The sequence below is a fragment of the Cetorhinus maximus genome, chromosome 9, assembly GCF_964194155.1.
Source record: "Cetorhinus maximus chromosome 9, sCetMax3.hap1.1, whole genome shotgun sequence".
In the NCBI taxonomy this organism is placed as follows: Eukaryota; Metazoa; Chordata; class Chondrichthyes; order Lamniformes; family Cetorhinidae; genus Cetorhinus; species Cetorhinus maximus.
Window position 1 is genome coordinate 32,753,445 of NC_135887.1, and position 24,004 is coordinate 32,777,448.

The 24,004-nt window shown below is 42.7% G+C and overlaps 1 protein-coding gene across 1 annotated transcript in view; it reads right to left on the minus strand.

The window, feature by feature from the left end:
• tmem132e (transmembrane protein 132E) overlaps positions 1–22,478 on the minus strand; it is an 841,056-nt gene extending 818,578 nt beyond the window's left edge. The window contains exon 1 of the mRNA XM_078548464.1: positions 22,006–22,478. Within this exon, the coding sequence (XP_078404590.1) occupies positions 22,006–22,084 (79 nt within the window). The 5' untranslated portion in view covers positions 22,085–22,478. The remainder of the gene's footprint in view (positions 1–22,005) is intronic.
• Between the last annotated feature and the right edge of the window lie 1,526 nt (positions 22,479–24,004).

Below are 24,004 nucleotides of genomic sequence, written 5' to 3' on the forward strand. Positions count from 1 at the left end.
AATACAGGCAAATACACAGAACAAAGAGAGCGAATGGGGAGTGGGAGTAGGGGGAGCGAGAGGGAGAGAAGGAGGGGGAGACAGAGTGGACAAAGTCTGGCAGGTGCCCTGATATTTCTTGAGGTGGGCGGGGGGGCAGGGTTCCAATGTTCTAATGCAGGGCCCAGGCACAGTTCAGGAACGATGGTAGATGTCCTTAGATGCAGCTGGCTCTAGGCAGCACTAACTAGCCCCAACAAGGCAAGAGAGGGCAGAATGGGGTGCAGGGTTTCTTTTCCCCTTTTAAAACTCAGTCAGTCACTGCCCTCCCTTCTGAAGAAAGCAGGTCTTCCTTCCTTCCCCCTGCAGTCAATCAGTTTCAGTTTTTTTTTCTCCCCCAGGCACCCACCTCCGGCACAGCAAAAGTCCTCTCCCCTCCAGCCCTCTCCAGACTCCCACTCCCAGGCTCTTCAGGCCTTGCAAGACCCCACCTTGTGGCAGCAGGTTGTAGGAATCCCCAGAAAGAAAAAGTCCAACTCCCTGAACTCCTTTTGTCCTTCGTATGAGCAGTAGTCTTCTTCTTCCAGGTGAAGGTGAGCAAACTCCAAATTAGTAACAGCAGCCACAGCCAGCATACATCAAACAGCTCCCACTCAGGTAGGAACGAGCTGCACCTGAGCCCAATCAGGAAGCACAGCTTGGGCACGGGTGTTAATCAATTGTACATACGGTTTGCTATTGTAAATAAACTTTCAAGAATGCATCCCTGACTATGGCTCCTTTTTCTAATTAGCAGTGTTCGTGTCACTCAGATATGAAACCTTGGTTCCTGCACAAGATAAAGGCAGATGTCTCAGTCCAGGGCCTCTTCACCGTGCTTTGTGCAGCCTTGATGGTCCAGCCTCACACTCCCTGGACACATTACTGATGCCTGCACCTCGATGGTGCTTGTCATTGCTGCCAAATGTCGTGGGCAGGCATCACAGAGTTCCGTCATTCTCTCTGTGTGCTCTCAGCAGCTTTAAGGTGGGGCTGGCCCCCATCTCATCAAACATCTGTTACCAGTAACGCTGTGCTCCCGAAGGGGTCAGGTGCTGAAGGCTAACAAAGGATCAGGTGCATTTAAAGTTTCATGGCTGCATCTCCATGAACAACCCTGATCACAGCACGTTGACGAGCTGCTCTTGGCCAGACAGAAGTGGGACGTTTACAGAGGCTATGTGAACATCTGTGGAGTGTCCTTACTGCATGTCAACATCATCCTCCTGGAATCGAGCGACAATTAGAGCCTTCGCTGCATCTCCATAACAGGAGCCTTATCACAGAGGACATGTGCACTGCCATAAGCCAGACTAGAGTCAAACGCTCACAGATGCAATGTGAGGATCTAAGGTGACTCCTCAATGCATGTCGTCATCATCCTCCACAAATCTGGCAGCTATGAGGGCCTCCCAACACTCCTACCTTGTCTGGCCTCATCACCATCGTGGCTGCCCTCCTCATCGGAGGGGACCTCCAGCTCCTCCACCTCCTCAGCCAGCTCCTCTCACCATTGCAGCGCCAGGTTGTAAAGGGCGCAGCAGGTGATGACGATGCATGACGCCCTCTGTGGACTATATTGCAGGGCGCCACCAGACTGGTCCAGGCACTGGAGCCTCATTTTCATCATCCCAATGGTTTGTTCCATCAAGGTGTGAGTTGCAGCTTTGCTGCAGTCTGAGGCCACCACACAGGTGCCATCAGCCACGTCCTCTGCAGGTAGCCTTTGTCCCCAAGAAGCCATCCCTGCAGCCTCCGTGGACCTTGGAAGACATCAGGGATCTGTGAACGACTGAAAATGCAGGAGTCATGGGCACTCCCTAGCAACCATGCACAGACCTTCAGAATGCATTTCTGGTGGTCGCACATTCAGCGAATGGAAGCCCTTGCAGTTGATGTAATTGACCGCTTGTTGCAACGGAGATCAGAGCGCCATGTGAGTGCAGTCAATGGTACCCTGCACCTGTGGGAAACTGGAGATCTGGGCAAATCCAATCACTCTTGCATTCTGTCTGCCCTGGTCCCGGGCAAAATGCACAAAGTTGTGTGCCCTTGCAAAGATGGCGTCCATGACTTCATGGATGCACTTGTGGGTGGAGGCTTGCAATATTCCACAAAGGTCACATAATCAGCCCTGAAAGGAGCTCCCGGCATAAAAATTGAGTGCTACAGTCACTTTCATAGCCATGGGCAGTGGATGCCCTGCATGTCCCCGTGGTGCCAAATCCTGCAGTAGCTGGCAGATGAAACATTGCTATACTGGTGTGATGTCTCAACCTTTCTCTTTAGATTTCTAAATCTCCCTTCACTGTTCCCCACCACCATCCCCGTCCACCATTAGTTTAAAGCACTGTCCACAGCCCTTGTTATACAATTGGCCAGGACACTGGTCCCAGCTGGTTCAAGTGGAGCCCATCCCATCAGAATAGCTCGCTCTCCCCGAGTACTGATGCCAGTGCCCCATGAATCTTCTTCCCACACCGCTCTCTGAGCTGCGTGTTTAATTTTCTAATCTCCTTGATCTAATGCCAACTGGCACGTGATTCAGGTAATAATCCAGCAATGATTATCTTTGATGTTTTGTGCTTTAATTTGGCCCCCAAATTCTCTTGACAGAACATCATTCCTGGTTCTACCCATGTTGTTGATTCCCACGTGGACAACTGGATTCTCACCCTCTGACTCCACATTCATCTCCAGGCACGAGGAGGTGTCCTTAACCCTGGCACTAGGCAAATAACAGAGTTTTGAGAGCCCCCAGTCAAGGCTGCAGAGAACAGTATCTAACCCAGTGTACACTGTCTCCTTTCGCTGGCACATTCCTCTTTGCTCCCCCACTTTAATGGTGTCCTTCACCATGGTACCATGGCCAGTCCACTCATTCGCTTTGCAGTCGTATTCCTCATCCATACAGGGAGCAAGGCACCTCATACCTGTTTGACAAAGTCAGGGGTTGAGGCTCCTCCAACACTGCATGCTGACTCTCCATACCATACCTCACAGTAACACCCTCCTGTCCATGACCATTGACCAACTCTAAAGTTCTACCTAAGGGCTTTAACTGCCTTTTGGAACAAAGTGTCCAGGTAACTCTCCCCCTCCCTGATGCCCTGCAATGTCCCCAACTCAGAATGCAGCTCAGCAACTCTAAGCCAAAGGGCGGAATCGTCCGTGCCCACTGGCGCCAGCCGTGTTTGGTGGCGTAAGCGGACAATATATGAGAAGGCCAAAAAACAGTTTCACAACGTCATGAAAATAGTTTGTGGTCGTCTGCTCAGCCCGTCGATGGCAGGCCGCGTTCCCTGCCATCGGATAGCGGGAACCTCATTGTAATACATCAGCATATCATTATGAGGCTAGCCCACCGAACTCATTTCCCCCCCAACACTGGATCATCCACCCATGTCGGCAGTTTCAAAACTGTACATAAATGAAGTGCACCTGGTGAGCGGCACTTTGCTTGGGACTTCGAGGTTTGTTTGCCACTTCACTAAATGGAGTTGGGCGGATGCGGGGTGGGCTGCAGTCTTCCTGCCCTTTGGGGCCACCCTGTCTTCTGTGCAGCAGTCTGGGGCTGGAAACACAGGGGCATGTGCATGGCTGCACTTTAAATATGGCGCCCGACATGATGAAACGGCAAGGTGACGGCATGGCGGGTGAATGAGAGCCCACCTGCCATGGAAAATCCATGTTTCCCAGGACTGCATTATTAATGCGATGGGTTTGGGACAATACAATGTGAAAAGCTGCCATTGTGGCCAGTGGGTAAAACATTGTTTTACCCGCCCGCTACCACACTTAGTGCAAACCTGGGACGATTCTGCCCAAAGTTGCTTAAGCTGCAGATACTTTTTTCAGACATGGTTGCGTGGGAGTGCAGTGCATTCCACAGATTCCCACATGCTGCAGTCATGGCACAGCACCAGCCCTGCCATTTCTAACCAACTTTATTTAATTAGTCAATTAGCTAAAAATTTACACAGATAAAGTAATAGAAAGTTGCACTCAACTAGCTTGGAGACAAAGGAAGAAATCTCACCAACTACCAGAGGCTGAAAAGTAGAAAAAGGAACACTGTTTTGCCCCTCTGCACCGAATTCCGTGAACCAAATTCCCAACTATATACTCTATGTCTCACTCTGACATAATTTCCTCTCCGTGCGTCCCCTTACACCCACTTTCACTTTTCCATTCTTCCTACTAAAGTGGATAATTGCATACTTCCCCAAATTGTAAGCAATTTGCCACCTTCTTGCCCAATTACATAAACAGTAAACGTCACTTTGCAGCCTCTTTGCATTTTGTGAACAGCTTACTTTCTCACCTTATTCTATTTCAACAGCCAAGACAAATTAGTTATTCAGCGATCTCCCAAGGCATTGCTCAAAATGAGTTTGAGGACATGCTGTTTTAATAAAACAGTTACAGCACAGGAGGCCATTCAACCCATTGTGTCCATACCAGCTCTCTGCAATACTTTGTTTATTACCATGGCATCAGCCATGATCATATTGAATGGTGGAGTGGGTTCGAGACGCCGCCCCCTGCTCCTTTTTCATATGTTTCTATCTCACATTTTTTCTTCCGACCTCCCATGAAGAGTACAATGTTATGTAGGAAGTAGGTATATGTGGGGTGGTTGTTGATAGTAAAGATTAGGAAGGTTGATTTAGTTTTCTGGCAATGTGAGAAGTGGCTTAGGGTAGTTTAAGGGGAAATCAAGTGTACGGGAAGGAAAATATTGATGGTTTAAGTTAAGATGCAAGTGAAGTGCAGCATTAAATTGTAAAGAGGTAGGGAGAGGACATGAACAGTTGAAATAGTAGAAAGCAGTGAATATTGGGGAAATTTTAAGTAATCAAGGTGAGCAATTTGGTATAGAAAGAATTTATTGAGGCATAAATAGTTGCAGAAGTAATTATTGTATGCATATGGAATACTGAGTATATTAAGAAATATAAATGGTTAGAGCTAGAGAGAAACACAGACTAAGTGGATGTAGGGAGCTGAGGAGTATAGATCACACAGGAACAAAGCAAAGAAATGGAGAGAATATATTATTGAAATAGGGCAAAGATAAACATGAATGGAATCAATGAAGGCAGAGTAGAAAATAAAGAAAGAAAAGGTAGAAAGGAATGCAAACTGAAGTGAAGATTAATGGGTAAGAACAAATGCAGCAATACTAGGGCTGAAGCGCACATGGGAAGCTCAAAGAAGGGAACAAGATGTAAATTTGAACAATGACCAGTAGCTTTGGTTGTATCCTGCATTTCCATCAGAACACCTTCTGATAGTGGTGGCAGGATGGTTGTTCCCCTTATGTTGCCCTGTTATTTCTCTTTGCGAAGCTGGTGGGACTACTATAATTTGCAAGCATCTTCAGTTTTAATTTGAAACATGCCTCCAACTTTTCCACAATTCCCATCTCTATTTTCCTACTCATTTCCTTAAATTTTCCACTGTCTTAGCTATTCATGCATCTTTTGTTTCTTGTTATTTCTTTCCATGACTTAACTGATGATTGGTTACAGCATGCAATCATTCCACTGATACTTCCTGTGATTATTCTCCCCTTCATCCTTTTCTAATTGAATATGCTTGTTCATCTCTTATTTTTCAACTTTAAAGTGCATGCAGTCCAAAATAAATCAACCGTCAGTTCTCCCTACAGATGCTAACCAATCTGTGTTTCTAGCATTTTATATTTATGTCCAAACAAGTCAGAATGCTCATGAAGAGTTCAGCAAAATGGGATGCTGAAGCACACAATGAAAGTTCAGGAAAGGCCAAGTAAGACCAGCAAGGAATCAAATAGTGACCTTCAACATCAGGGAACAGGCTTCAACCAAATTAATAAAAACAAATTTTGCTGTGTAGATAATTAGCAAGCGAGGGCTTGTCAATCTAGCGCATACCCCTAGATAAATTAAATAAAAATAAGTCTTTGGTACGCTGACAGAAATCCAGAGAGTTATATGAATAAGTAAGAAGTACAACTGAGTTAGACCAATGGAATCACTGAAATGGATTAAATAATAAGTGTAGTGAGCATACCAGGAAAACCCAGGAAAGTATTTTCCCTTTTAATACAAATTCAAATATACACCCAAATATAGAGGATGTGCAAGAAAGGTGAATTGCAGACAGCTGTCTATACGCTGGAATGTTGCTGCAATTTAGATAGGCAAAGAAATGTTTATGCTGGTGCACAAGCAATTTTTTGAAATTTTCCTTGGTTTGGCAGCTGCCACAGACAGAACGCACAAAGAATACAGAAAAATTGTTCTGAGTCACGTTGCTGGGAATAGAGCTGAAAAAGTATTTATTTTTTAATGAACATCCCACAAAACATTTATTTTCAAACCAAAAGCAGTTAGAAAACAGAAAGGTAAAATATTCCACATGGGAAAAGAGCTCAATCAATTTCTTAGTAGCAACTAGTTACCAGCCGTGTAAAAAATATGTATCCATGTCATGAAAATATAATTAATTTAATAATGTTATTGACTTATTGTAAAAGTGGGTTAATGGTAGGGTTTGGATAGTTTCTCTCTTGTGTGTGTGTGTGTGTGTGTGATTTAATTGAATTGGAGACAGCTGGTCTGGAGGTTTTGAATTATCAACAAGAAGCTAGGTTTGAAATGCTAAATACGTAAACATAGCTGAAGTTTTAGAATGTGAGGTGTAAGGAAAATTTGGATTTTTGAATAAACCAGAATAGTTTGAATTTCAAAGAGATTGTAAGATGTTACACCTATCCAAATTTGGCGTAGCGCCAAACAGTGTGTTTATTTTTCCCATAGGTTACTGATAAAATTAGTACTATGAAAAGATTTATATTATGAGAAAAGTAAAGTTGCAAAAACATATGGGAGCAATGGAATTTGCACTAAAAAGGGAGAAACATGTATAAAGGAGATGAGGCTGTCTGTCAGGGGAGAAAGTATTCTAAGAACTAACACAAGTGTGAAAAGCCTCCAGTCTCTCTGCATCAAGTTGCTGTCTACAGGAACCGAAGCTAGAAAAAAAAATTGTCCAGGGTATTGTGTTGGTTTGCCTGGGTCTGTTTAAATCTCTGAGCAGGATCTCCCTCCACCCCCCACCCCCACCCCCTCCATCAGGGGGGTTGTGTGGGAGTGGGTGGGTTCCCAATCGATGCCCCCAGTTGGGAGCGCGCCGCCATTTTACATGGGCGGGCCAATTAAGGTCCGCCCAGCATGACGTGCGCCAGGAAGCGCTATGCGTTCCCTGTGGGGACGGAGGGTGTTCCCTGAGCCGGAAAAGAGCACACAGATCTCCCTGAGACAAAATGCTGCCTCAGGGAGATTGGCGCAGGTTTCAAACAGCCAATAAAGATGAGAAAAAAAAATCCTGACATGTCCCCTCATGTGACACTGTCACATGAGCTGGGACACATCAATTTCTTTTATTTCAACATTTTATAAACATTTTAAATCCCTCATGAAACCTCATCCCGTCCGTGGATGAGGTTTCATGTTTTTGCTGAAGGCCACCTGGCCAACCTTAAGGTTGGACGGGCAGGTCCATTAATCAATTTAATTACTTTTTTAATGGCCTTAATAGGCCGATTCAGCTGTGCACCCGCCAAACTGAAAATCTAAATGACGCAGGGTGATGTCGGGATGCACGCCCGATGTCACCCCGCATCATTTTACACGTCGGTGAGCGGGCCCCAACCTCCTGCTCGCTGACCGGAAGATGCAGCCCTATTTGTTTTTACTGTTGCCTTAACGGGGATGTAACTGGAAGCCAGATTAATTAGGGGTTTTAGGAGTTATTATAGTAGTAATTTGTAGACCTATGTATGTGCTTGAAATATTTCCTTCTGTTAATAAATGTTTAATTTAGTTTTCTAAAAACCTCTGAAGTCATGGTAGTCTTATTACTTCTGAATTCAGGGCACGCATCTCGAAATAAAATGCAAATTGCATAACAAGTGTAACCGTGTGATTAAGTTTCCCTTGTGGATTTGATCTGCCTGACACACATTATCTGCCATGTCATAACAATCCAGTTTAAAACAATAGGTGAAAAAAAACTAGATTAACAAGTAATGTTAAAAGTATGATAAATATCTCTAACTTTGGCAGTAATAGCCAAGCAACCAAGTTGGCAATAATTTCTAAGAGTTTACAGTACCACTTATGGCGGGCCTATTGAAAACAGATATAGGCAAAGTATTGATAGTTAGCTTACTTGTAATAAGCAAGTGCGTCAAAGGTGGGAGAAAACATGATACAGGAAATAAGTGTGGCAACAGGAAGTGCACACGGATACAAATTTCTCACACTTATCTGATATCATGAACAGAGTGTCACGTATTATCAAGACCACGGATTTACCATTATCAGGTCAAATTCTGTTTAAATTACATGGTATATGCCAATTTGAGATTTTTGCCAGTATTTCTGATCAGGTCTCATGGCTGCTAACTATTGTATGCATGAAAAAATACTTTCATTTATACAGTGCCTTACACAACCACAGGACATCCAAAAGCACTTTACAACCAATTAAGTATTTTTGAAGTGTGGTCATTTATAACATTGGAACACAGAAGTCAATTTGCATAGATGGTGCAAGGGTGTTTTGGTCTGATGTCAAGATAGGGATGAAGATCAGCCTGTGCTTTGGCAGAACTCTGGAGGGAGAATTTTAGGTTCTCTCACTGGTGCATTCCTGGTCTTAGAATTTCTCTTCAGAGCAGAGTTTCAGAAGGGTGGTTGTTCCTCTCATCCTTTCATGTTGGCACAGGTCAATCGATTTTCCTAGGTGTGGCTCATTTGGGATGCTGTCAAGGGGATGCTTGCCAATGCCTGATTGGAAATTCCATCAATGCTGCAGCAGGGACAGTGTTTTTTTCAGTAATAGCATAACATTTGTTAATCTTACAGTTTTATAGACCAAAACTATTCAGCATCCACATGGACTGATGCTATAACCCAAAAAAAAAGCATGTCCTGTGAAATTGCATTTAATACAAAATAGGCAGTTAGGAATGAATTCAACACAATAACTTTAAGTTTGGGATTTATGATAATTATAAAACCTATTGGGATGTAGTGTTTCTTGAACACTCTGATCATGATTTAATTTCAGCTGTTATTCTATGATATATTGATATTGATCTGTACAGGTCAACTCAGCTATTAGTAATCTTTTACTAAAGGAGATAAAATTATTTCAGCACCTAACCTGGTTTTCCCTGCATCAAACCTGTTGTAATGGAAGTTTATCAACTCTGAAAATATAGTGATATTTTGCCAACCTGCACTTCCAATGTATAACGTCTACAATATGAAAAAAAAATCTTAAACTTGCTGCAGAAACCTCTGCTGTTCCTACCTTTTTCCTTAATATAATCCATCCTGAGGACAATTCAGTTCCTCTTAGAATTTATATATTTCACATGACTTGAGATTATAACTGACTGCTAAAGTAGTAAATCCCTCAAAATACCAGGCATAACTAGCCAAATATTTAAGTATCAACTGGGCAGGGTTGTTAACACCCCAATAAAGTCACCATTGATTTAATCCAAGCTAGGCAGCCTGTCCATGGAATACTATATTTAGCGTCCACACAATAAAACCTTTGCATTCTTATTTTCAGTTTTTCCAGAAGTACATTGTAGCTCTGCATTAAAACCCAGGAACAATATTACAAGCAAAATTTGTAAACGGTGCTGGACGCTGATAAGGTCAATGTTTGCATTCAAGCATCTTTCTACTCTGGAGTCACCAAACCTAAGCATCACTTTTTTGTGATATTTGTGATTTTGTATCTGTGTCAGTTCCACCAATAACCTCGTCATATTATCCTCTAATAGGTGCAAAAATCCACAGCTTCCTTAAAAATATTGTTTGATGAATTAAAGCATTTATTCTGCCACATTTAATCCATTAAGCATGTGGTCTCTTTATTTTTCCAAGTGTTATAAATTTATAATTTATAACAAGTTATTTAACATCCACAACACCAATTCAGAAGATCCAATTCTACTATTAAGAATCTACATTCCAAGAAAGTCTATGGATTAGTACAAAGCAAATATACTAGATATTTCATCAAACCATTTGTAGGCAGGTTAGATAAATCAGACATGGCCCTAACAACAAATTCAGAGTTAAATCTAATGCTGTATAACTATTATTGAAGTCAATAATACTGTTGAAAACATCAGGTTAGTTCCAATCTTTGTCAATTTCAAATCAACTTTAAAAAGCACTTTGTGCCCCACTTAACGGAAACAACCAAATTCAGTCCGATTCAAGCTTTGGCTGATCTTTTCCTCATTCCCAATAAAATATCCACATTCTGTATCCATAAATTAAATGTAACTCTATTTACCATTTTATTTAGGAATTGGCACATCCTCAAATGATAAAAATATTGCAGCAATTACTGACTAATATAGGGTCAGCTGTGGTTCAGTTAGTGGCACTTGCCCTCAGAGTGGGAAGATTGTGGGTTCAAGTTTTATTCCTGGGCTTGAATACACAAATCAAAGTTGACACTCCAGCGCAATATTGAGGGAGTGCTGCACTGTTGGAGGTGCCATCTTTCAGATGAGACGTTAAATTCAGGCCCCACCTGCCCTCTCACGCGGGTGTAAAAGATCATATGGCTTTTTATGAAAAGAAAAGCAGCAAGCAGTTATCCTCGGTGTACTGGCTAATGTTGACCTTCAACCAACATCACAAAAGCAGATTATCTGGTCATCATCAAATGATTGTTTGTGGGAGCTTGCTGTGCACAAATTGGTCGTTGCATTTATTAGATTACATCAGTGACTACATTTCAAAGGTGTAGTTTCTTTTCATTGACTGTTAAAGCACTTTCAGATGCCCCAAGGCTGTAAAAGACACTGCATAAATATAAGCCTGTTTTTTCCAGTAGCAGTCGGAGCAGCAGTGGGAGTGGAGCGGAGTTTCTCAATAAAAGCCCAGGGATCAAGGCCCAGATTGAGCCAGTTGGAGCAGCAGGAGCAGAATGGAGCAAACCTGGGGGTTAATTGTGCAGCGAAGCTTTTCAATAAAAGCCTGAGGGTCAAGGCACAGATCGAGCCAGTCAGAGCAGCAGCTAACCCCAACAGGAACCCCGCAAGAATTCGAAAAGGCTGACAAAGATGACATCAGCGCAAAGCAGGGGGCTGATTGGTAGGTGGTGGGCAAGTTGTTTTTCCCCACTTTAAAGCTACATTAAGGAAAGGTAAGAGTTTTAGCTTTCTTTTTAAAAAAAGAATGAAACTTAAATATTTTTCTATTTGGCTTAAATTTAGGATAAGAGTATTTTAACTAAAGGTACGGCAGGGGAGCTCAGTCCCGTATGTTGCACAGCCTGCTGTATGTGGGAAGTTTTAGACACTCCTGGCAGTCTGGATGACATCTGCAGGAAGTGCCACCAGTTTGACCAGCTTGAACACCGGGTTTCGGAGCTTGAGCATCAGCTAGAGGCACAGCAGTGCATCCGCGAGGCTGAGGGTAACATGGGCAACAGATTTTTAGACGTGGTCACCCCGCAGCTTAAGGAAGTGCAGTCAGAAAAGGAATGGGTGACCACTGGTCAGAAGAAGGGAGGCAGGCAGGTAGTCAGGGAAGCCTCAGAGTGCATCTCACTCAAGAACAGTTTTTCTATGTTGGAAAACGGTGACAGTGACAATTCCTCTGGGGCATGCAGCCAGACCCCAGTTGCACAAGGGGAAGGAAAAAGAGAGGAAGAGCAATAGTGGCAAGAGACTCAATAGTGAGGGGTACAGACAGGCATTGCTGCAGCCGGAGGGAGGGGCAGGACTGGCAACTCAATATTCCAGGGTATAGAATCTTCAGACAAGATGTGGGGAGGGGGTGTAAAAGAGGTGGTGTTGCAATATTGATCAAGAAGACAATTCTGCTATAAGGAGGGATGATATCTTAGAAGGTTCCTCAAATGAGGCCATATGGCCGGAACTTAAAAACAAAAAGGGGACAATGACATTGCTGGGAGTGTACCATAGATCCCCAAACAGTCAGAGAGAGATAGAAGGGTGGATATGTAGGCAAATCTCAGGGAATTGCAAAAATAATAGGGTAATAAGAGTAGGGGATCTCAACTTCCCTAATATTAACAGAGATAGACAAAGTGCGAAAGGCTTAGAGGGGGTGGAATTCTTAAAATGTACCCAGGAGAGCTTTTTAAGCTAGCACATAGAAGGTCCTACAAGAGAGGGGTGGGGCTTGACCTAATTTTAGAGAACGAAGGCGGGCAAGTGGTAGAAGTGTCAGTGGGGATCATTTCAATGATAGTGACCATAACTCAGTAAAATTTAAGGTAGTTATGGAAAAGGACAAAGATGGACCAGGGATAAAGATTCTGAATTGGGGGAAGACCGATTTTTATATGATAAGACAGGATCTGGCCAAAGTGGACTGGGAGCAGTTACTTGTAGGAAAATCTACATTAGAGCAGTGGGAGTCATTCAAAAAGGAAACAGCAAGAGTGCAGGGCCAACATCTTCCCGTAAAGGTGAAGGGTGGGACCAACAAGTCCAGAGAACCATGGATGTTGAGGAATGTACAGGATTGGATAAAGACAAAAAGAGAAACTTATGACAGGTACCGAGGGCTCAAAACAGCGAAACTCCTAGAGAAGTGTAGAAAGTGCAGGGAGTTACTTAAAAAAGAAATTAGGAGAGCAAAGAGGAAGCATGAAAAAACACTGATGGGTAAAATAAAGGAAAATCCAAAGGCGTTTTATAAGTAAATTATAGGCAAAAGAATCCTCTTGCATCTAATATAGGGGAAGAGTAGGGCCTATTTGGAACCAAAGTGGGAATCTGTGTGAGGAGCCGGAAAACTTAGGTGAAGTTTTACATTAGTACTTTGCATCTATATTCACTATAGAGAAGGGCGGTGTAGGTACAGAAATCAGGGAGGGGGACTGTGATATACTTGAACAAATTAGCAATTAGGGAGGAGGCATTAGCAGTTTTAGTGGGCTTAAAAGTGGATAAATCCCCAGGCCTAGATGAGATGTATCCCAAATTGCTGTGGGAGGCAAGGGAGGAGATTGCAGGGGTCCTGACATTAATTTTCAAATCATCTCTGGCCACAGGAGAGGTGCTAGAAGAATGGAGGACAGCTAATGTGGTACCATTAATCGAGAAGAGTTGTAGGGATAAACCAGAGAACTATAGTCCAGTGAGTCTAACATCAGTGGTAGGGAAACTTTTGGAAAAAATTCTCGTGCAGAATTAATCTGCACTTGGAGAGGAAAGAGTTAATTAAGGATAGTCAACATGACTTTGTCAGGGGGAGATCATGTCTAACAAATTTGATTGAATTTTTCAAGGAGGTGACTAGGTGTGCGGATCAGTGTAGTGCAATTGATGTAGTCTACATGGACTTCGGTAAGGCTTTTGACAAGGTCTCACATGGGAGACTGTTCAAGAAGGTAAGGGCCCATGGGATCCAGGGCAATTTGACAAATTGGATCCAAAATTGGCTTAGTGGCAGGAGGCAGAGGGTGATGGTTGAAGGTTGTTTTTGTGACTGAAAGCTTGTGTCCAGTGGCATACCGCAGGAGTTGGTGCTGGGTCCCTTGCCGTTTGTAGTGTACATCAATGATCTAGACATGAAAAAGGCGACATACTCAGTAAGTTCACAGATGACATGAAAATTGGTGGTGTGGTAAATAGCGAAGAGGAAAGCCTTAGACAACAGGACGATATAGACATGCTAGTCAGATGGGCAGAACAGTGGCAAATGGGGTTTAATCCTTGGAAGTGTGAGGTGATGCATTTTGGAAGGACTAACAAGGGAAGGGAGCACACAATGAATGGTAGGACCCTAGGAAGTACAGAGGATCAGAGGGACCTTGGTGTGCATGTCCATAGACCCTTGAAGGCAGCAGGACAGGTAGATAAGGTGGCTAAGAAGGCAAATGGGATACTTGCCTTTTTTAGTCGAGGCACTGAATATAAGAACAGGGAGGTTATGATGGAGTTGTACAAAACATTAGTTAGGCCACATCTGGAGTAGTGTGCAGTTCTGGTTGCCACACTATAGTAAGGATGTGATTGCAATAGAGAGGGTGCAGAGATTCACCAGGATGTTGCCTGGGCTGGAGCATTTCAGCTATGAAGAGAGACTAGATAGGTTGGGATTGTTTTGCTTAGAACCGAGAAGGCAGAGGGGAGACCTGATTGAGGTGTACAAAATTATGAGGGGCATAAATGGGGTAGGTAGGAAGAATCTCTTCCCCTTCTTGGAGGGGTCAATACCCCGGCAGGTGGTGGGGGGGGGGGCATAGATTTAAAGTGAGGAGCAGGAGGATTAGAGGGGACTTGAGGATTTTTTTTCACCCAGAAGGTGGGGGGGAGGGGTATCTGGAACTCACTGCCTGAAAGGATGGTAGAGGCGGGAACTCTCACAACATTTAAGAAGTATTTAGATGAACACTTGAAACACCAGAGCATACAAGGCTAAGGGTCAAGTGCTGGAAAACAGGATTAGAGTAGACAGGGGCTTGATGACCGGCACGGTCATAATGCGGGCTCTTTCCATGCTGTAAAATTCCATGGCTCATAATAAGTTGATATACTAATGCTGTAATTAACAGAATATGATACTTTCCCATATAAACCTTAATAGCTGAACCTTTGTTGTGGTGAGGAGGGTGGGAAATAACCGAAGAAAGCAAAATGCAGATTCCACAGAAGGCTGAGATTATCTCCAAGGCAATGCCTCCATATCGTGACTTGATTATGAACGGACACCAACATCAGAGTATAGCTCGTGGTACAGCTTGGAAGAATGTCATTCTTAACATTTTACCTGTGCCCGCTCTTATAAACATCTATTTAAAAGGACTAGTTGCAACAGCCAGAGGGAAGATTACAAAACTTACTTCTCAACTGGAAGGCATAGCATGAAGAGAGAAGCCTTGTAAAACGGCATCTGACGGAAATATCTGCTAACTTTGAGGAGGATGAGAAATTGGCATTTTTGAGTGTGGCCAAAATCCTATTAAACAGGTTACTTATATGATGCAGTCTATGTTTTGCTATTGATGACTTCATCAGATTGCCATTATATTTGTAAATTAAAGTTCTTGTACCTGAGTATTTTCACTCTCATGCAGTTACAAGTCTTTTTTTTGTATATTACTCTCCCCAACTTAGTTTTTGTAAGGTTATATTTTTTTCAATATCTAATGTATATTTCAGCCATTTTATACAGCAATTTGTAATTTAAAAAAAACACAATCCATATAAAAATTGAGCATTATAAGCATCCATCATTTTATCGTTTCAAAATTCAGTGTGAATAAATGTTCTATATGGTTGTATAGACCAATAAATTAGGAATGTACAACTTGCAATACTCCAAAGTACTAAAGCAGAAATTTCAGCTCCAGATTCACATCTTAACTTACTTCCATCTATGGACTGATCTTGCATATCTAAACTGTTATTCTTCTTTACCAACAAGATCTGTTTTCATTCACTGCCAGGAATCAAAATAACAGTCATAGCTCCACAGCCTCACAAGGATAAAGCTTCAAGGCTTAAAAAATAACTTCATTACTCCTGCAAATGATTTCCCACATTCGTTCATCTAAATGAGATCCAGAAGCAAAGAATATATTTTAATTCATATGACAAATAACTCAAAGATAGGCTTACAACATTCCTTGTCAGTTCCCAATCATAGCCAGGTCCAGTACAAAAATATAGGCCTCTCTTGGTCAGGAAATCATGCAGCAAGTAAAATTCCAAAGAACTAAGATTGGAAAAAATTGTTACTGTAGCTTTTATTTTAAATTCATCAGCAGGTTATTCAGATATATAGCAATTAAAAAACTTCTAAGTCATATGACTTCAATTATAAATTTGTGTCCAACTCTGTCAATCTCACATTTAATTAGTTCAGTGGGGCACCTTACTGTAGGGTACAGTAGAGCATATTTTCTGCCAAATGACAAATGTTGTGTAACCAATTATGAATCCTTACTAAAGACAGTGGCTACATTTAAATATTTTTGTCCACATGGCCAGAGATATCAATTTTACTCACATAAATACTAATGGCCAATTTGGAACTCTGGCAACCAGAAAAGCTTGTTGGTGACAATTTTTTAAATCATAGATCACAGGGACTTTGTTATAAAATTGAATATCTGCTCTAGAAGTACCCCACAATAAGGATTATAGTGTAATTGTGGCACGCTATCAACTACCTGCTTAATAAACTTAGAGAAAAGCACACATACACCAACTATAAAATGCACATATCGATAGTCTTCTCCATCAAGTTTAAACCCTGGATGCCAGAGGTTTTCACTTAATTAGGGTACTAGAAAGGCGCTACTAAATCCCAATAATCCAAGGCTGACCAATCAGGTCTTACAAGAAGTTACATAAATGGGAAACTTACTTCCATTAAAGTTTTCAATTTTTGAAAATCAATAGGTATGCCTATACAATTAAAACAAAAGTAGTCATTTGGTAGTACAGAACTAGAGTATTGCTGAAAAAAGACATTTTGTCAAAGCTTTTCATCTTGCACTCATCAGGACAATCACAAGAATACCAATGTCAGAGGATGCAACAACTTTATACTGTATGCGAAGAGAATGCTGATTGGTTGGCAAGTGGACTCTGATTGGTAAAGGCGTTGGCATGGACAATGCACCAGTTAATTATGACTGACAGTTAACTGCCAAGCATTGTTTGAAATTTTAAACCAGGCATCAAGGAATGACACCTAACCTCCTCCCACATGCATATTTCCGATATGTGATGATACGCTTACTATATTTAAATCCATAGGATCACCTAATAATTTCTTTGCATGTCTTAATAGGCTCCATCCTGCACTGAAAAGCAGTCAAATGAACTCCTGTTCCTTGAGATACTATTTGAGAAATCTACCAGAGGGTTCTCTATCATGGTCTACCACAAGCCTCCCTTCACTGATCCATGCACACATTGGGATTCTTACAGTTCCGCATGCTATAAGATTGGCCTTATCAGCAACCTCATAAGTAGGGCCCAATCCATTTTCTCACCATGCAAGCTTGATGCTGAAATAGGGTGCAAAGACATCGTGCGGGATAATGGCTACCCTGATCAGACTATTTTGCGCTGTATATCACGCAAACTCATGAACGTGCTTAAGGTTGTCACTTCTGGCTCTGAAAAGTGCCCAGTCTACCTCACCTTACTCTTCCAGCGTAATCCAGCTGAAAAATTTGAGCAACAGCTGAGACTAGCTGTTTCACACTGCTACTATGCAGTAGCAACACGAGTGGTATTCACCACTAACAAGATGCTGCTGTCAAGCTAAAAAGACATCCTGCTTATCGCACAAATGAGTAATGTGGTATATGGATTTCAGTGCCAGTGTGATGCTAGGTATACAGGTCATACGTCCCAAAGACTGGCAGATCATATTGTTGTAGTTCACCTCTCGACAAACCACCAGGAGACTCAGGTACAGATTCCGATCATTTATTATTCAAGCATACACAGGGAGAGACAGTTTTGGGCAGTCTAAGACCGTACTTTAAAAAAGTTACAAATGTTCCCTCCTTATATACACCTTGAGTCACGTATTCTAATCTTGTCAATTTACAATCGCATGCTTAAACAGATGTATCCGGCTTTGTTTACTTATTTTTCATGTGTAAATACACCAGGCATTGTTCTCATCCATGCATGACCACCATATTTTGCTGATTGTGTAGTCTAGGCCACATTGATTTCAACACCCACTCCCTGGCCTTGCCCTCTGTCCTACTAGCTTGTTTGTCTCATTCCTTGTTTTCTTCTAATGTACACCTGTTACTCTTCCATTCTGTTTTCTCAGCTTATATCCTGTTTCTACTAAAAAAAAATTAACTTGTCGTTTAACCCTTTCAATATCAAACAGCTTGTCCCTTCCGCTGTTCGCAACGGGCAAGGTACAGACCATACCCAACCAGCCCATGCTTGCAAAACTCAAAACACAGTGTCCAACATTAGATGTGATTCTGTGAGTGGACAACATTTGCTAAATAATCCTCAATGTGCTAAAAGTTACACTGACAACCAACTTGCCGTGTTGCGAATTTGCACGTACTGGAAGCTACATACATTAATACAGAGGGCCCTGTTCTTTGCAGACAGAAAGAACATGTACACATATTGGGCCTGTTTCAACTAAACAAAGTAAATGATAGCCATTCACTGCTTCATTCCACAGGGTAATGCCTTGACCAGAGTCAAGTTGTTGGTTTAAAATTTCAAGTGATACTTGGCAGTTAACTGTTGGTCACCATTAACTGGAGCATTCTCCATGGCAACGCCTCTACCAGAGTCCACTTGCCAACCAATCAGCACTCTCTTCTCATATAGTACACAGTTTTTGCTTCCACTGACATTGGTATTCTTGATTGCCCTGATGAGTGCAAGATGAAAAGCTTCAAAAAAATTTTTTTTTCAGCAATACAACAAAAATACTGCAAATTCTCAAAATTAAACAATTCAGTCATCATAGGCATTATTCTCATTCATAGTCACATGCAGCATTGGGTCCCTGATATCTGGTGTGGAATGTATAGTTCAAGTTGAACTGTAGTCAAAAAAATGGCTCCAATTTTGCTGTAGCAAAAGATCTGCCATTATTTAGACATGCCCTTGCAAATTTAAATCTTAGAACCATAGAACACTACAGCACAGAAAACAGGCCATTCGGCCCTTCTAGTCTGTGCCAAAATATTATTCCACTAGTCCCATTGACCTGCACCTAGTCCATAACTCTCCAGACCTCTCCCATCCATGTATCTATCTAATTTATTCTTAAAACTTAAGAGTGAGCCCGCATTTACCACGTCAGATGGTAGCTCGTTCCACACACTCACCACTCTCTGAGTGAAGTTCCCCCTAATGTTCCCCCTAAACCTTTCCCCTTTCACCCTAAAGCCATGTCCTCTCATGTTTATTTCTCCTAATCTAAGTGGAAAGAGCCTACTCGCATTTACTCTGTCTATATACCCCTCATAATTTTGTAAACTTCTATCATATCTCCCCTCATTCTTCTCCAAGGAATAAAGTCCTAACCTGTTTAATCTTTCCCTGTAACTCAACTCCTTAAGACCCGGCAACATCCTAGTAAATCTTCTCTGCACTCTCTCAATCTTACTGATATCCTTCCTGTAGTTAGGTGACCAGAACTGCACACAATACTCCAAAGTTGGCCTCACCAATGTCTTATACCAATGTCTTGTGCAAAAGTTGATCAAAGTGCAAGCTGATAACTGCACAATGAGGAAAATGACATATGAATGAACAGAGGAAGAAACTGTATAGCTCCTTGAACAAATTGAAGGATTGAGATAAACAGTTCAAGATCTGAGAAGTGTAACTGGAGTGGGCAAATTCAATATCAAATCAGGTCCGGAAAGAGAAAAATGAAAGATTGAATTGTGAGAAAAAAGACAAAAGGAGGTAGAAAACGAATTAAAATATTTTCCACGGGAAATGCTGGAAAAACTCAGCAGGTCTGCCCTGATGGTCCAGCATTTTGTTTTTATTTCAGATCTCCAGCATCCACAGTACTTTGTTTCTATTAAAATATTTTCTAAATCTCGAACAATGCATACCTGAAGGAATGGGACTCCGCAATTGTAATCGTGGATTTTCAGTGTCGAGAGGCTGATTAGCAATCATTAACACTATTAAGTGGTTAAAAGGGCACTTAGACTGAAACGTACAAAACTTTTAACTTTTCTGTGGTAACTTCATGTCATCAATGAATTTCAGTGGTGAAGCAGACCACAGGATGCCGTTTTCGCGCAGCTAACTACAATGGTTCATATGCAGCAGCAACTTTTGGAAATTCACTTTTAATCCCCTTAAATTGCCATACCATTTACGCATAAATAGCACAAACACCATTAGCTCGCCCATATTCTGGCTGTTTCCAACAATAGTGAAACACGAACAATCCCAATTTGTTCGCCATTTAAAAATGTGTTCCGGAACGTAGCTGCGAGCCCACCACGTCTGCACAAGTAACTTCCTACGAAATAAATAATTTTGGTCATAGAAAACGTTCAGTGGTAAAGATTTATTTCATTGTAAATGGCTAACACTCTTGGCAATTACTCTGATTTATAAAAAATGGATTTTTAAATTTCAACACTCAGCACGTATCGATATTAGCAACACTACATCTGCCCACTACATTGACAAATAATTAACTGAAACCTATACAAACGTACGTTATGTAATTTCAGTATAGGCAAATTCTTTAACACCCGTTGCGTTTACTCGTTACACATAAATGTTTCCAATGCGATTATCCAATTGTAAAAAATACGTACTATTTCATTGGAATGTCTGCCCTAAAAGTATGGTACTCGGGAATACAACTGTGATCCAAACAAAAATATTAAAAAACGAACTACAATTTGCGTATTCTTGGTGCAAGGGTAACATTTGCCACGTTGCCCATAATGTGCAAGCACTCCCTTTTTAATAGTTGTTCGTTCCCTGGTGCAGTTTCTATCAGATTGCCTACATCGCCCCGCCTGGTGCAAGAATGAACTGCCTGTTTCTCAGTATCATTTACATAATCCTTATACATCGATCCCCAACACACTTCTACCGCCAGCCGCCCGACAGCGAAATTCAACTTGTGTGGTATTTAGTCAATACCAAACAGGAGCATAATCCAAAATAAAGGACCACATTTTCGAATGGCTGATTTCCTAATCTTCATAAGAACATATTTACTGTGACTTTGATAGCCTCAGAAAAGGGAGAAAAGCCAATGTTCGCTCTGTGGAATAGTAAAATGTAACCTGGTCGGATTTCTATCAGCACCGCAGATTTTGCGGGCGCTTCTGACAAGTAAAATATAACCTTTTTGATCGGAAATAATAATGCGAATGAAAAGAAAAACCCGCTGAGAGCGAAACAGAGCCTCAATAAAACGATTAAGTCGTTTTGACATTTTAGTAAAATCAAAAAGTCCATTCAAGTGAAATAGAACAAAGAAAACTGTAACGGCTTGCACGAAAGTGCAAATGGAAGAAATGCAAATAATGTACAAAAAAAGGAAAGGAAACAGACGGTACGAAATGATGAGAAAGTAGGAAGGAAGGGAGACACGAGACAGACACATTAGGGAAAATGAAAAATGTTGCTGTCAGTACCGCGAGGATGTGCCATCCATATGAATGCGAGTCCGAACATGTCAGAGAGTTAAAGCAAAACAAACAACATCTAATCATCCAAAAGATTAGGAATTTCAGGCATCCAACAGGAATATTGCGATCCATTAATCGCCTTACAATCAGCAACAAAATCAGTGTAGTCTAGTCAAAAGGATGGGTTATTCCACACACTTGAAAGCGTTCACTTTTTAAAGCAGTTATTATGTTAAAATAATCTAAATGTATCATGTTAATTTTTATGATTGAGATGACGAGGAAGAATAGAATGGTTAACAGGAACGAATGAAAAGCTGAAATGGCGATATAATGTCATTGCTAAACGGAAAACTACTCAGAACGAAGCAAATAAGGAGTCAACACGTATTATTTAATGAGCCTTTAAAATAATAAAACATCAACGAATCTAGGGTGATAAATCCTGTCGGATTCTGACAAACTGGCATGATGGAGAGACAAGCAAACCGTGTACTGAGGCCCGGAGAGATCACTATAAAAAGCGGCAAACACACCGAAATCCGCGTTCGCACGGAGCTCCACGCAACAAAAAAAAATCCCCCAAAGATCGGCGCTGTCCACCCAACAAGCCGAGGTTTAGGTGGGAAGAAACGCTCTGACCGAGAGAAAGCGCGCAGCCACCTGTCATCGCCGGCTGAGACTCGCATAAATGCCAGAGGGGAAAGAGAGATTTTAGTAGAGGGAAAAAAAACAAGCATTTGTCCGATAAAATAAAAGCAATAAAATATTTACACTCTATTGGCTTACCGTTTGCGATCGCGAAGAGGACGAGCGCTATGGTCCCACAGTAGCTTGCAATGCACATGTTGACTTTATTTAAAAGCATCTCTTCTGTGATAACTGTCTACCATGGAGAGCAGTTACATTTTCCTTTCTGGTTTGGAAAGGCAAGCGTGTCGGAAGTTCGCGATCATTTTTACTTCTTAAGAAAAAGTTGTCGCCGTGACCCGGTGTTGTTTGACTAATCCCAGATATTTGGGCGCTCTCTCCAGGCAGCGCGAGGCGGGCTCCACAGCGACCACCCAACGGCTCCCGAGCTCCAGGGGCGAACAGGCGGGCGCGAGAGCCGGAGCTCCGCGCACGCGGCTTCCACAATCACAGCAGCCGGAGCCCAACGGCTGCTTCGGCAGCGCGAGAGAGCCAAGCGCGTCTTCTTCAATCACAACAGCAGCAGCGCCTCACCTCCTCCTCCTCCTCCCCCCGCCCCCAACCCCGAGTTCTGTCTACAGCAGGGGAGGGGTTGTTTGTTGGGTTTTGGGGGGTGGGGGTGGGGGGGGGGATGCGCTGCAACACGGGCAGGACCACCTTCGAGTGGCGCGCGACTGTCGCTCCACGGGTCTCCTCCTGCGGGGCAGCGCGAGACAACCGCTTGCGCACAGCTCCACGGGGGCGGGCGCGGAGACCTGCACCCGGCTCCGGCACACCGAACCCCACCACCAGCGGAGTTTTCCTCTTTTATTTATTTATTTTTTTCAATAAATATCAGGCTGCGAGTTTATTCATGTCCTCCATCCGAGAGACTCAATGTGGAAACTTTTCCCGATTGGACACTCAAGACCCCGTGTTTCTGTCAGAATCCCCCGGAGCCGTTTAGTTGCGAGAGACAACACTGGAAGTCAACAGCGCCTGGTGTGGTATTCTGTAAGTGTAGCTGAAGTTCTCCGTTACTGACAGCGCCGCCGATACGATCTAACTTCTCAGCTCTTACTCCGGTGCCTATCATTCACACTCTGTCCCACTATTACAAACAGCAACCTCAGCAGCCGCCCCGAACAGAAACAGATAAATGAAACCCACTCCCCCCCCCCCCCCCCCGGGTCACATGGGCTGCAGCAGCGTCCCGCATCCCACTGAAGCCGCTACCACTGTCACATGGAATGAGTGAGCTCGAAATGAAGTGAGCACCATCATTGTCAAGATTCCTTCAGAAATCCTTTAATTTTATTAAGATTATTGGGCAAAGACCCATATCCCAAGTATTAGGTGGTGTTCGGCAGGACTTGTTGCATGGTTTCTGGAATACAGCTTTTTTTAAATTCATTCCTGGGATGTGGGCTTCGCTGGCTGGGCCAGCATTTATTGCCCATCCCTAGTTGCCCTTGAGAAGGTGGTGGTGAGCTGCCTTCTTGAACCGCTGCAGTCCCTGTGGTTTAGGGTACACCCACAGTGCTGTTAGGGAGGGAGTTCCAGGATTTTGACCCAGTGACAGTGAAGAATCAGTGATATAATTCCAAGTCAGGATGGTGAGTTACTTGGAGGGGAAATTCCATGTGGTGGTACTCCCATGTATCTGCTGCCCTTGTCCTTCTAGATGGTACCGATCATGTGTTTGGAAGGTGCTGCCTAAGGAATGTTGGTGTGTTTCTGCAGTGCATCTTGTAGACGGTACACATTGTTGCCACCATTCGTCAGTGGTGGAGGGAGTGAACATTTGTGGAAGGGAAACCAATCAAGCGGGCTACTTTTTCCTGGATGATGTCAAGCTTCTTGAGTGTTGTTGGGACTGCACTCATCCAGGCAAATGGAGAGTATTCCATCACACTCCTGACTTGTGCCTTGTAGATGGTTTGGGGAGTCAGGAGGTAAGTTACTCGCCGCAGGATTCCTAGCCTCTGACCTGCTCTTTAGCCGCATTATTTATATGGCTAGTCCAGTTCAGTTTCTGGTCAATGGCCAGGATGTTGATAGTGGGGGATTCAGTGATGGTAATGCCATTGAATGTCAAGGGGCAATGGTGAGTTTCTCT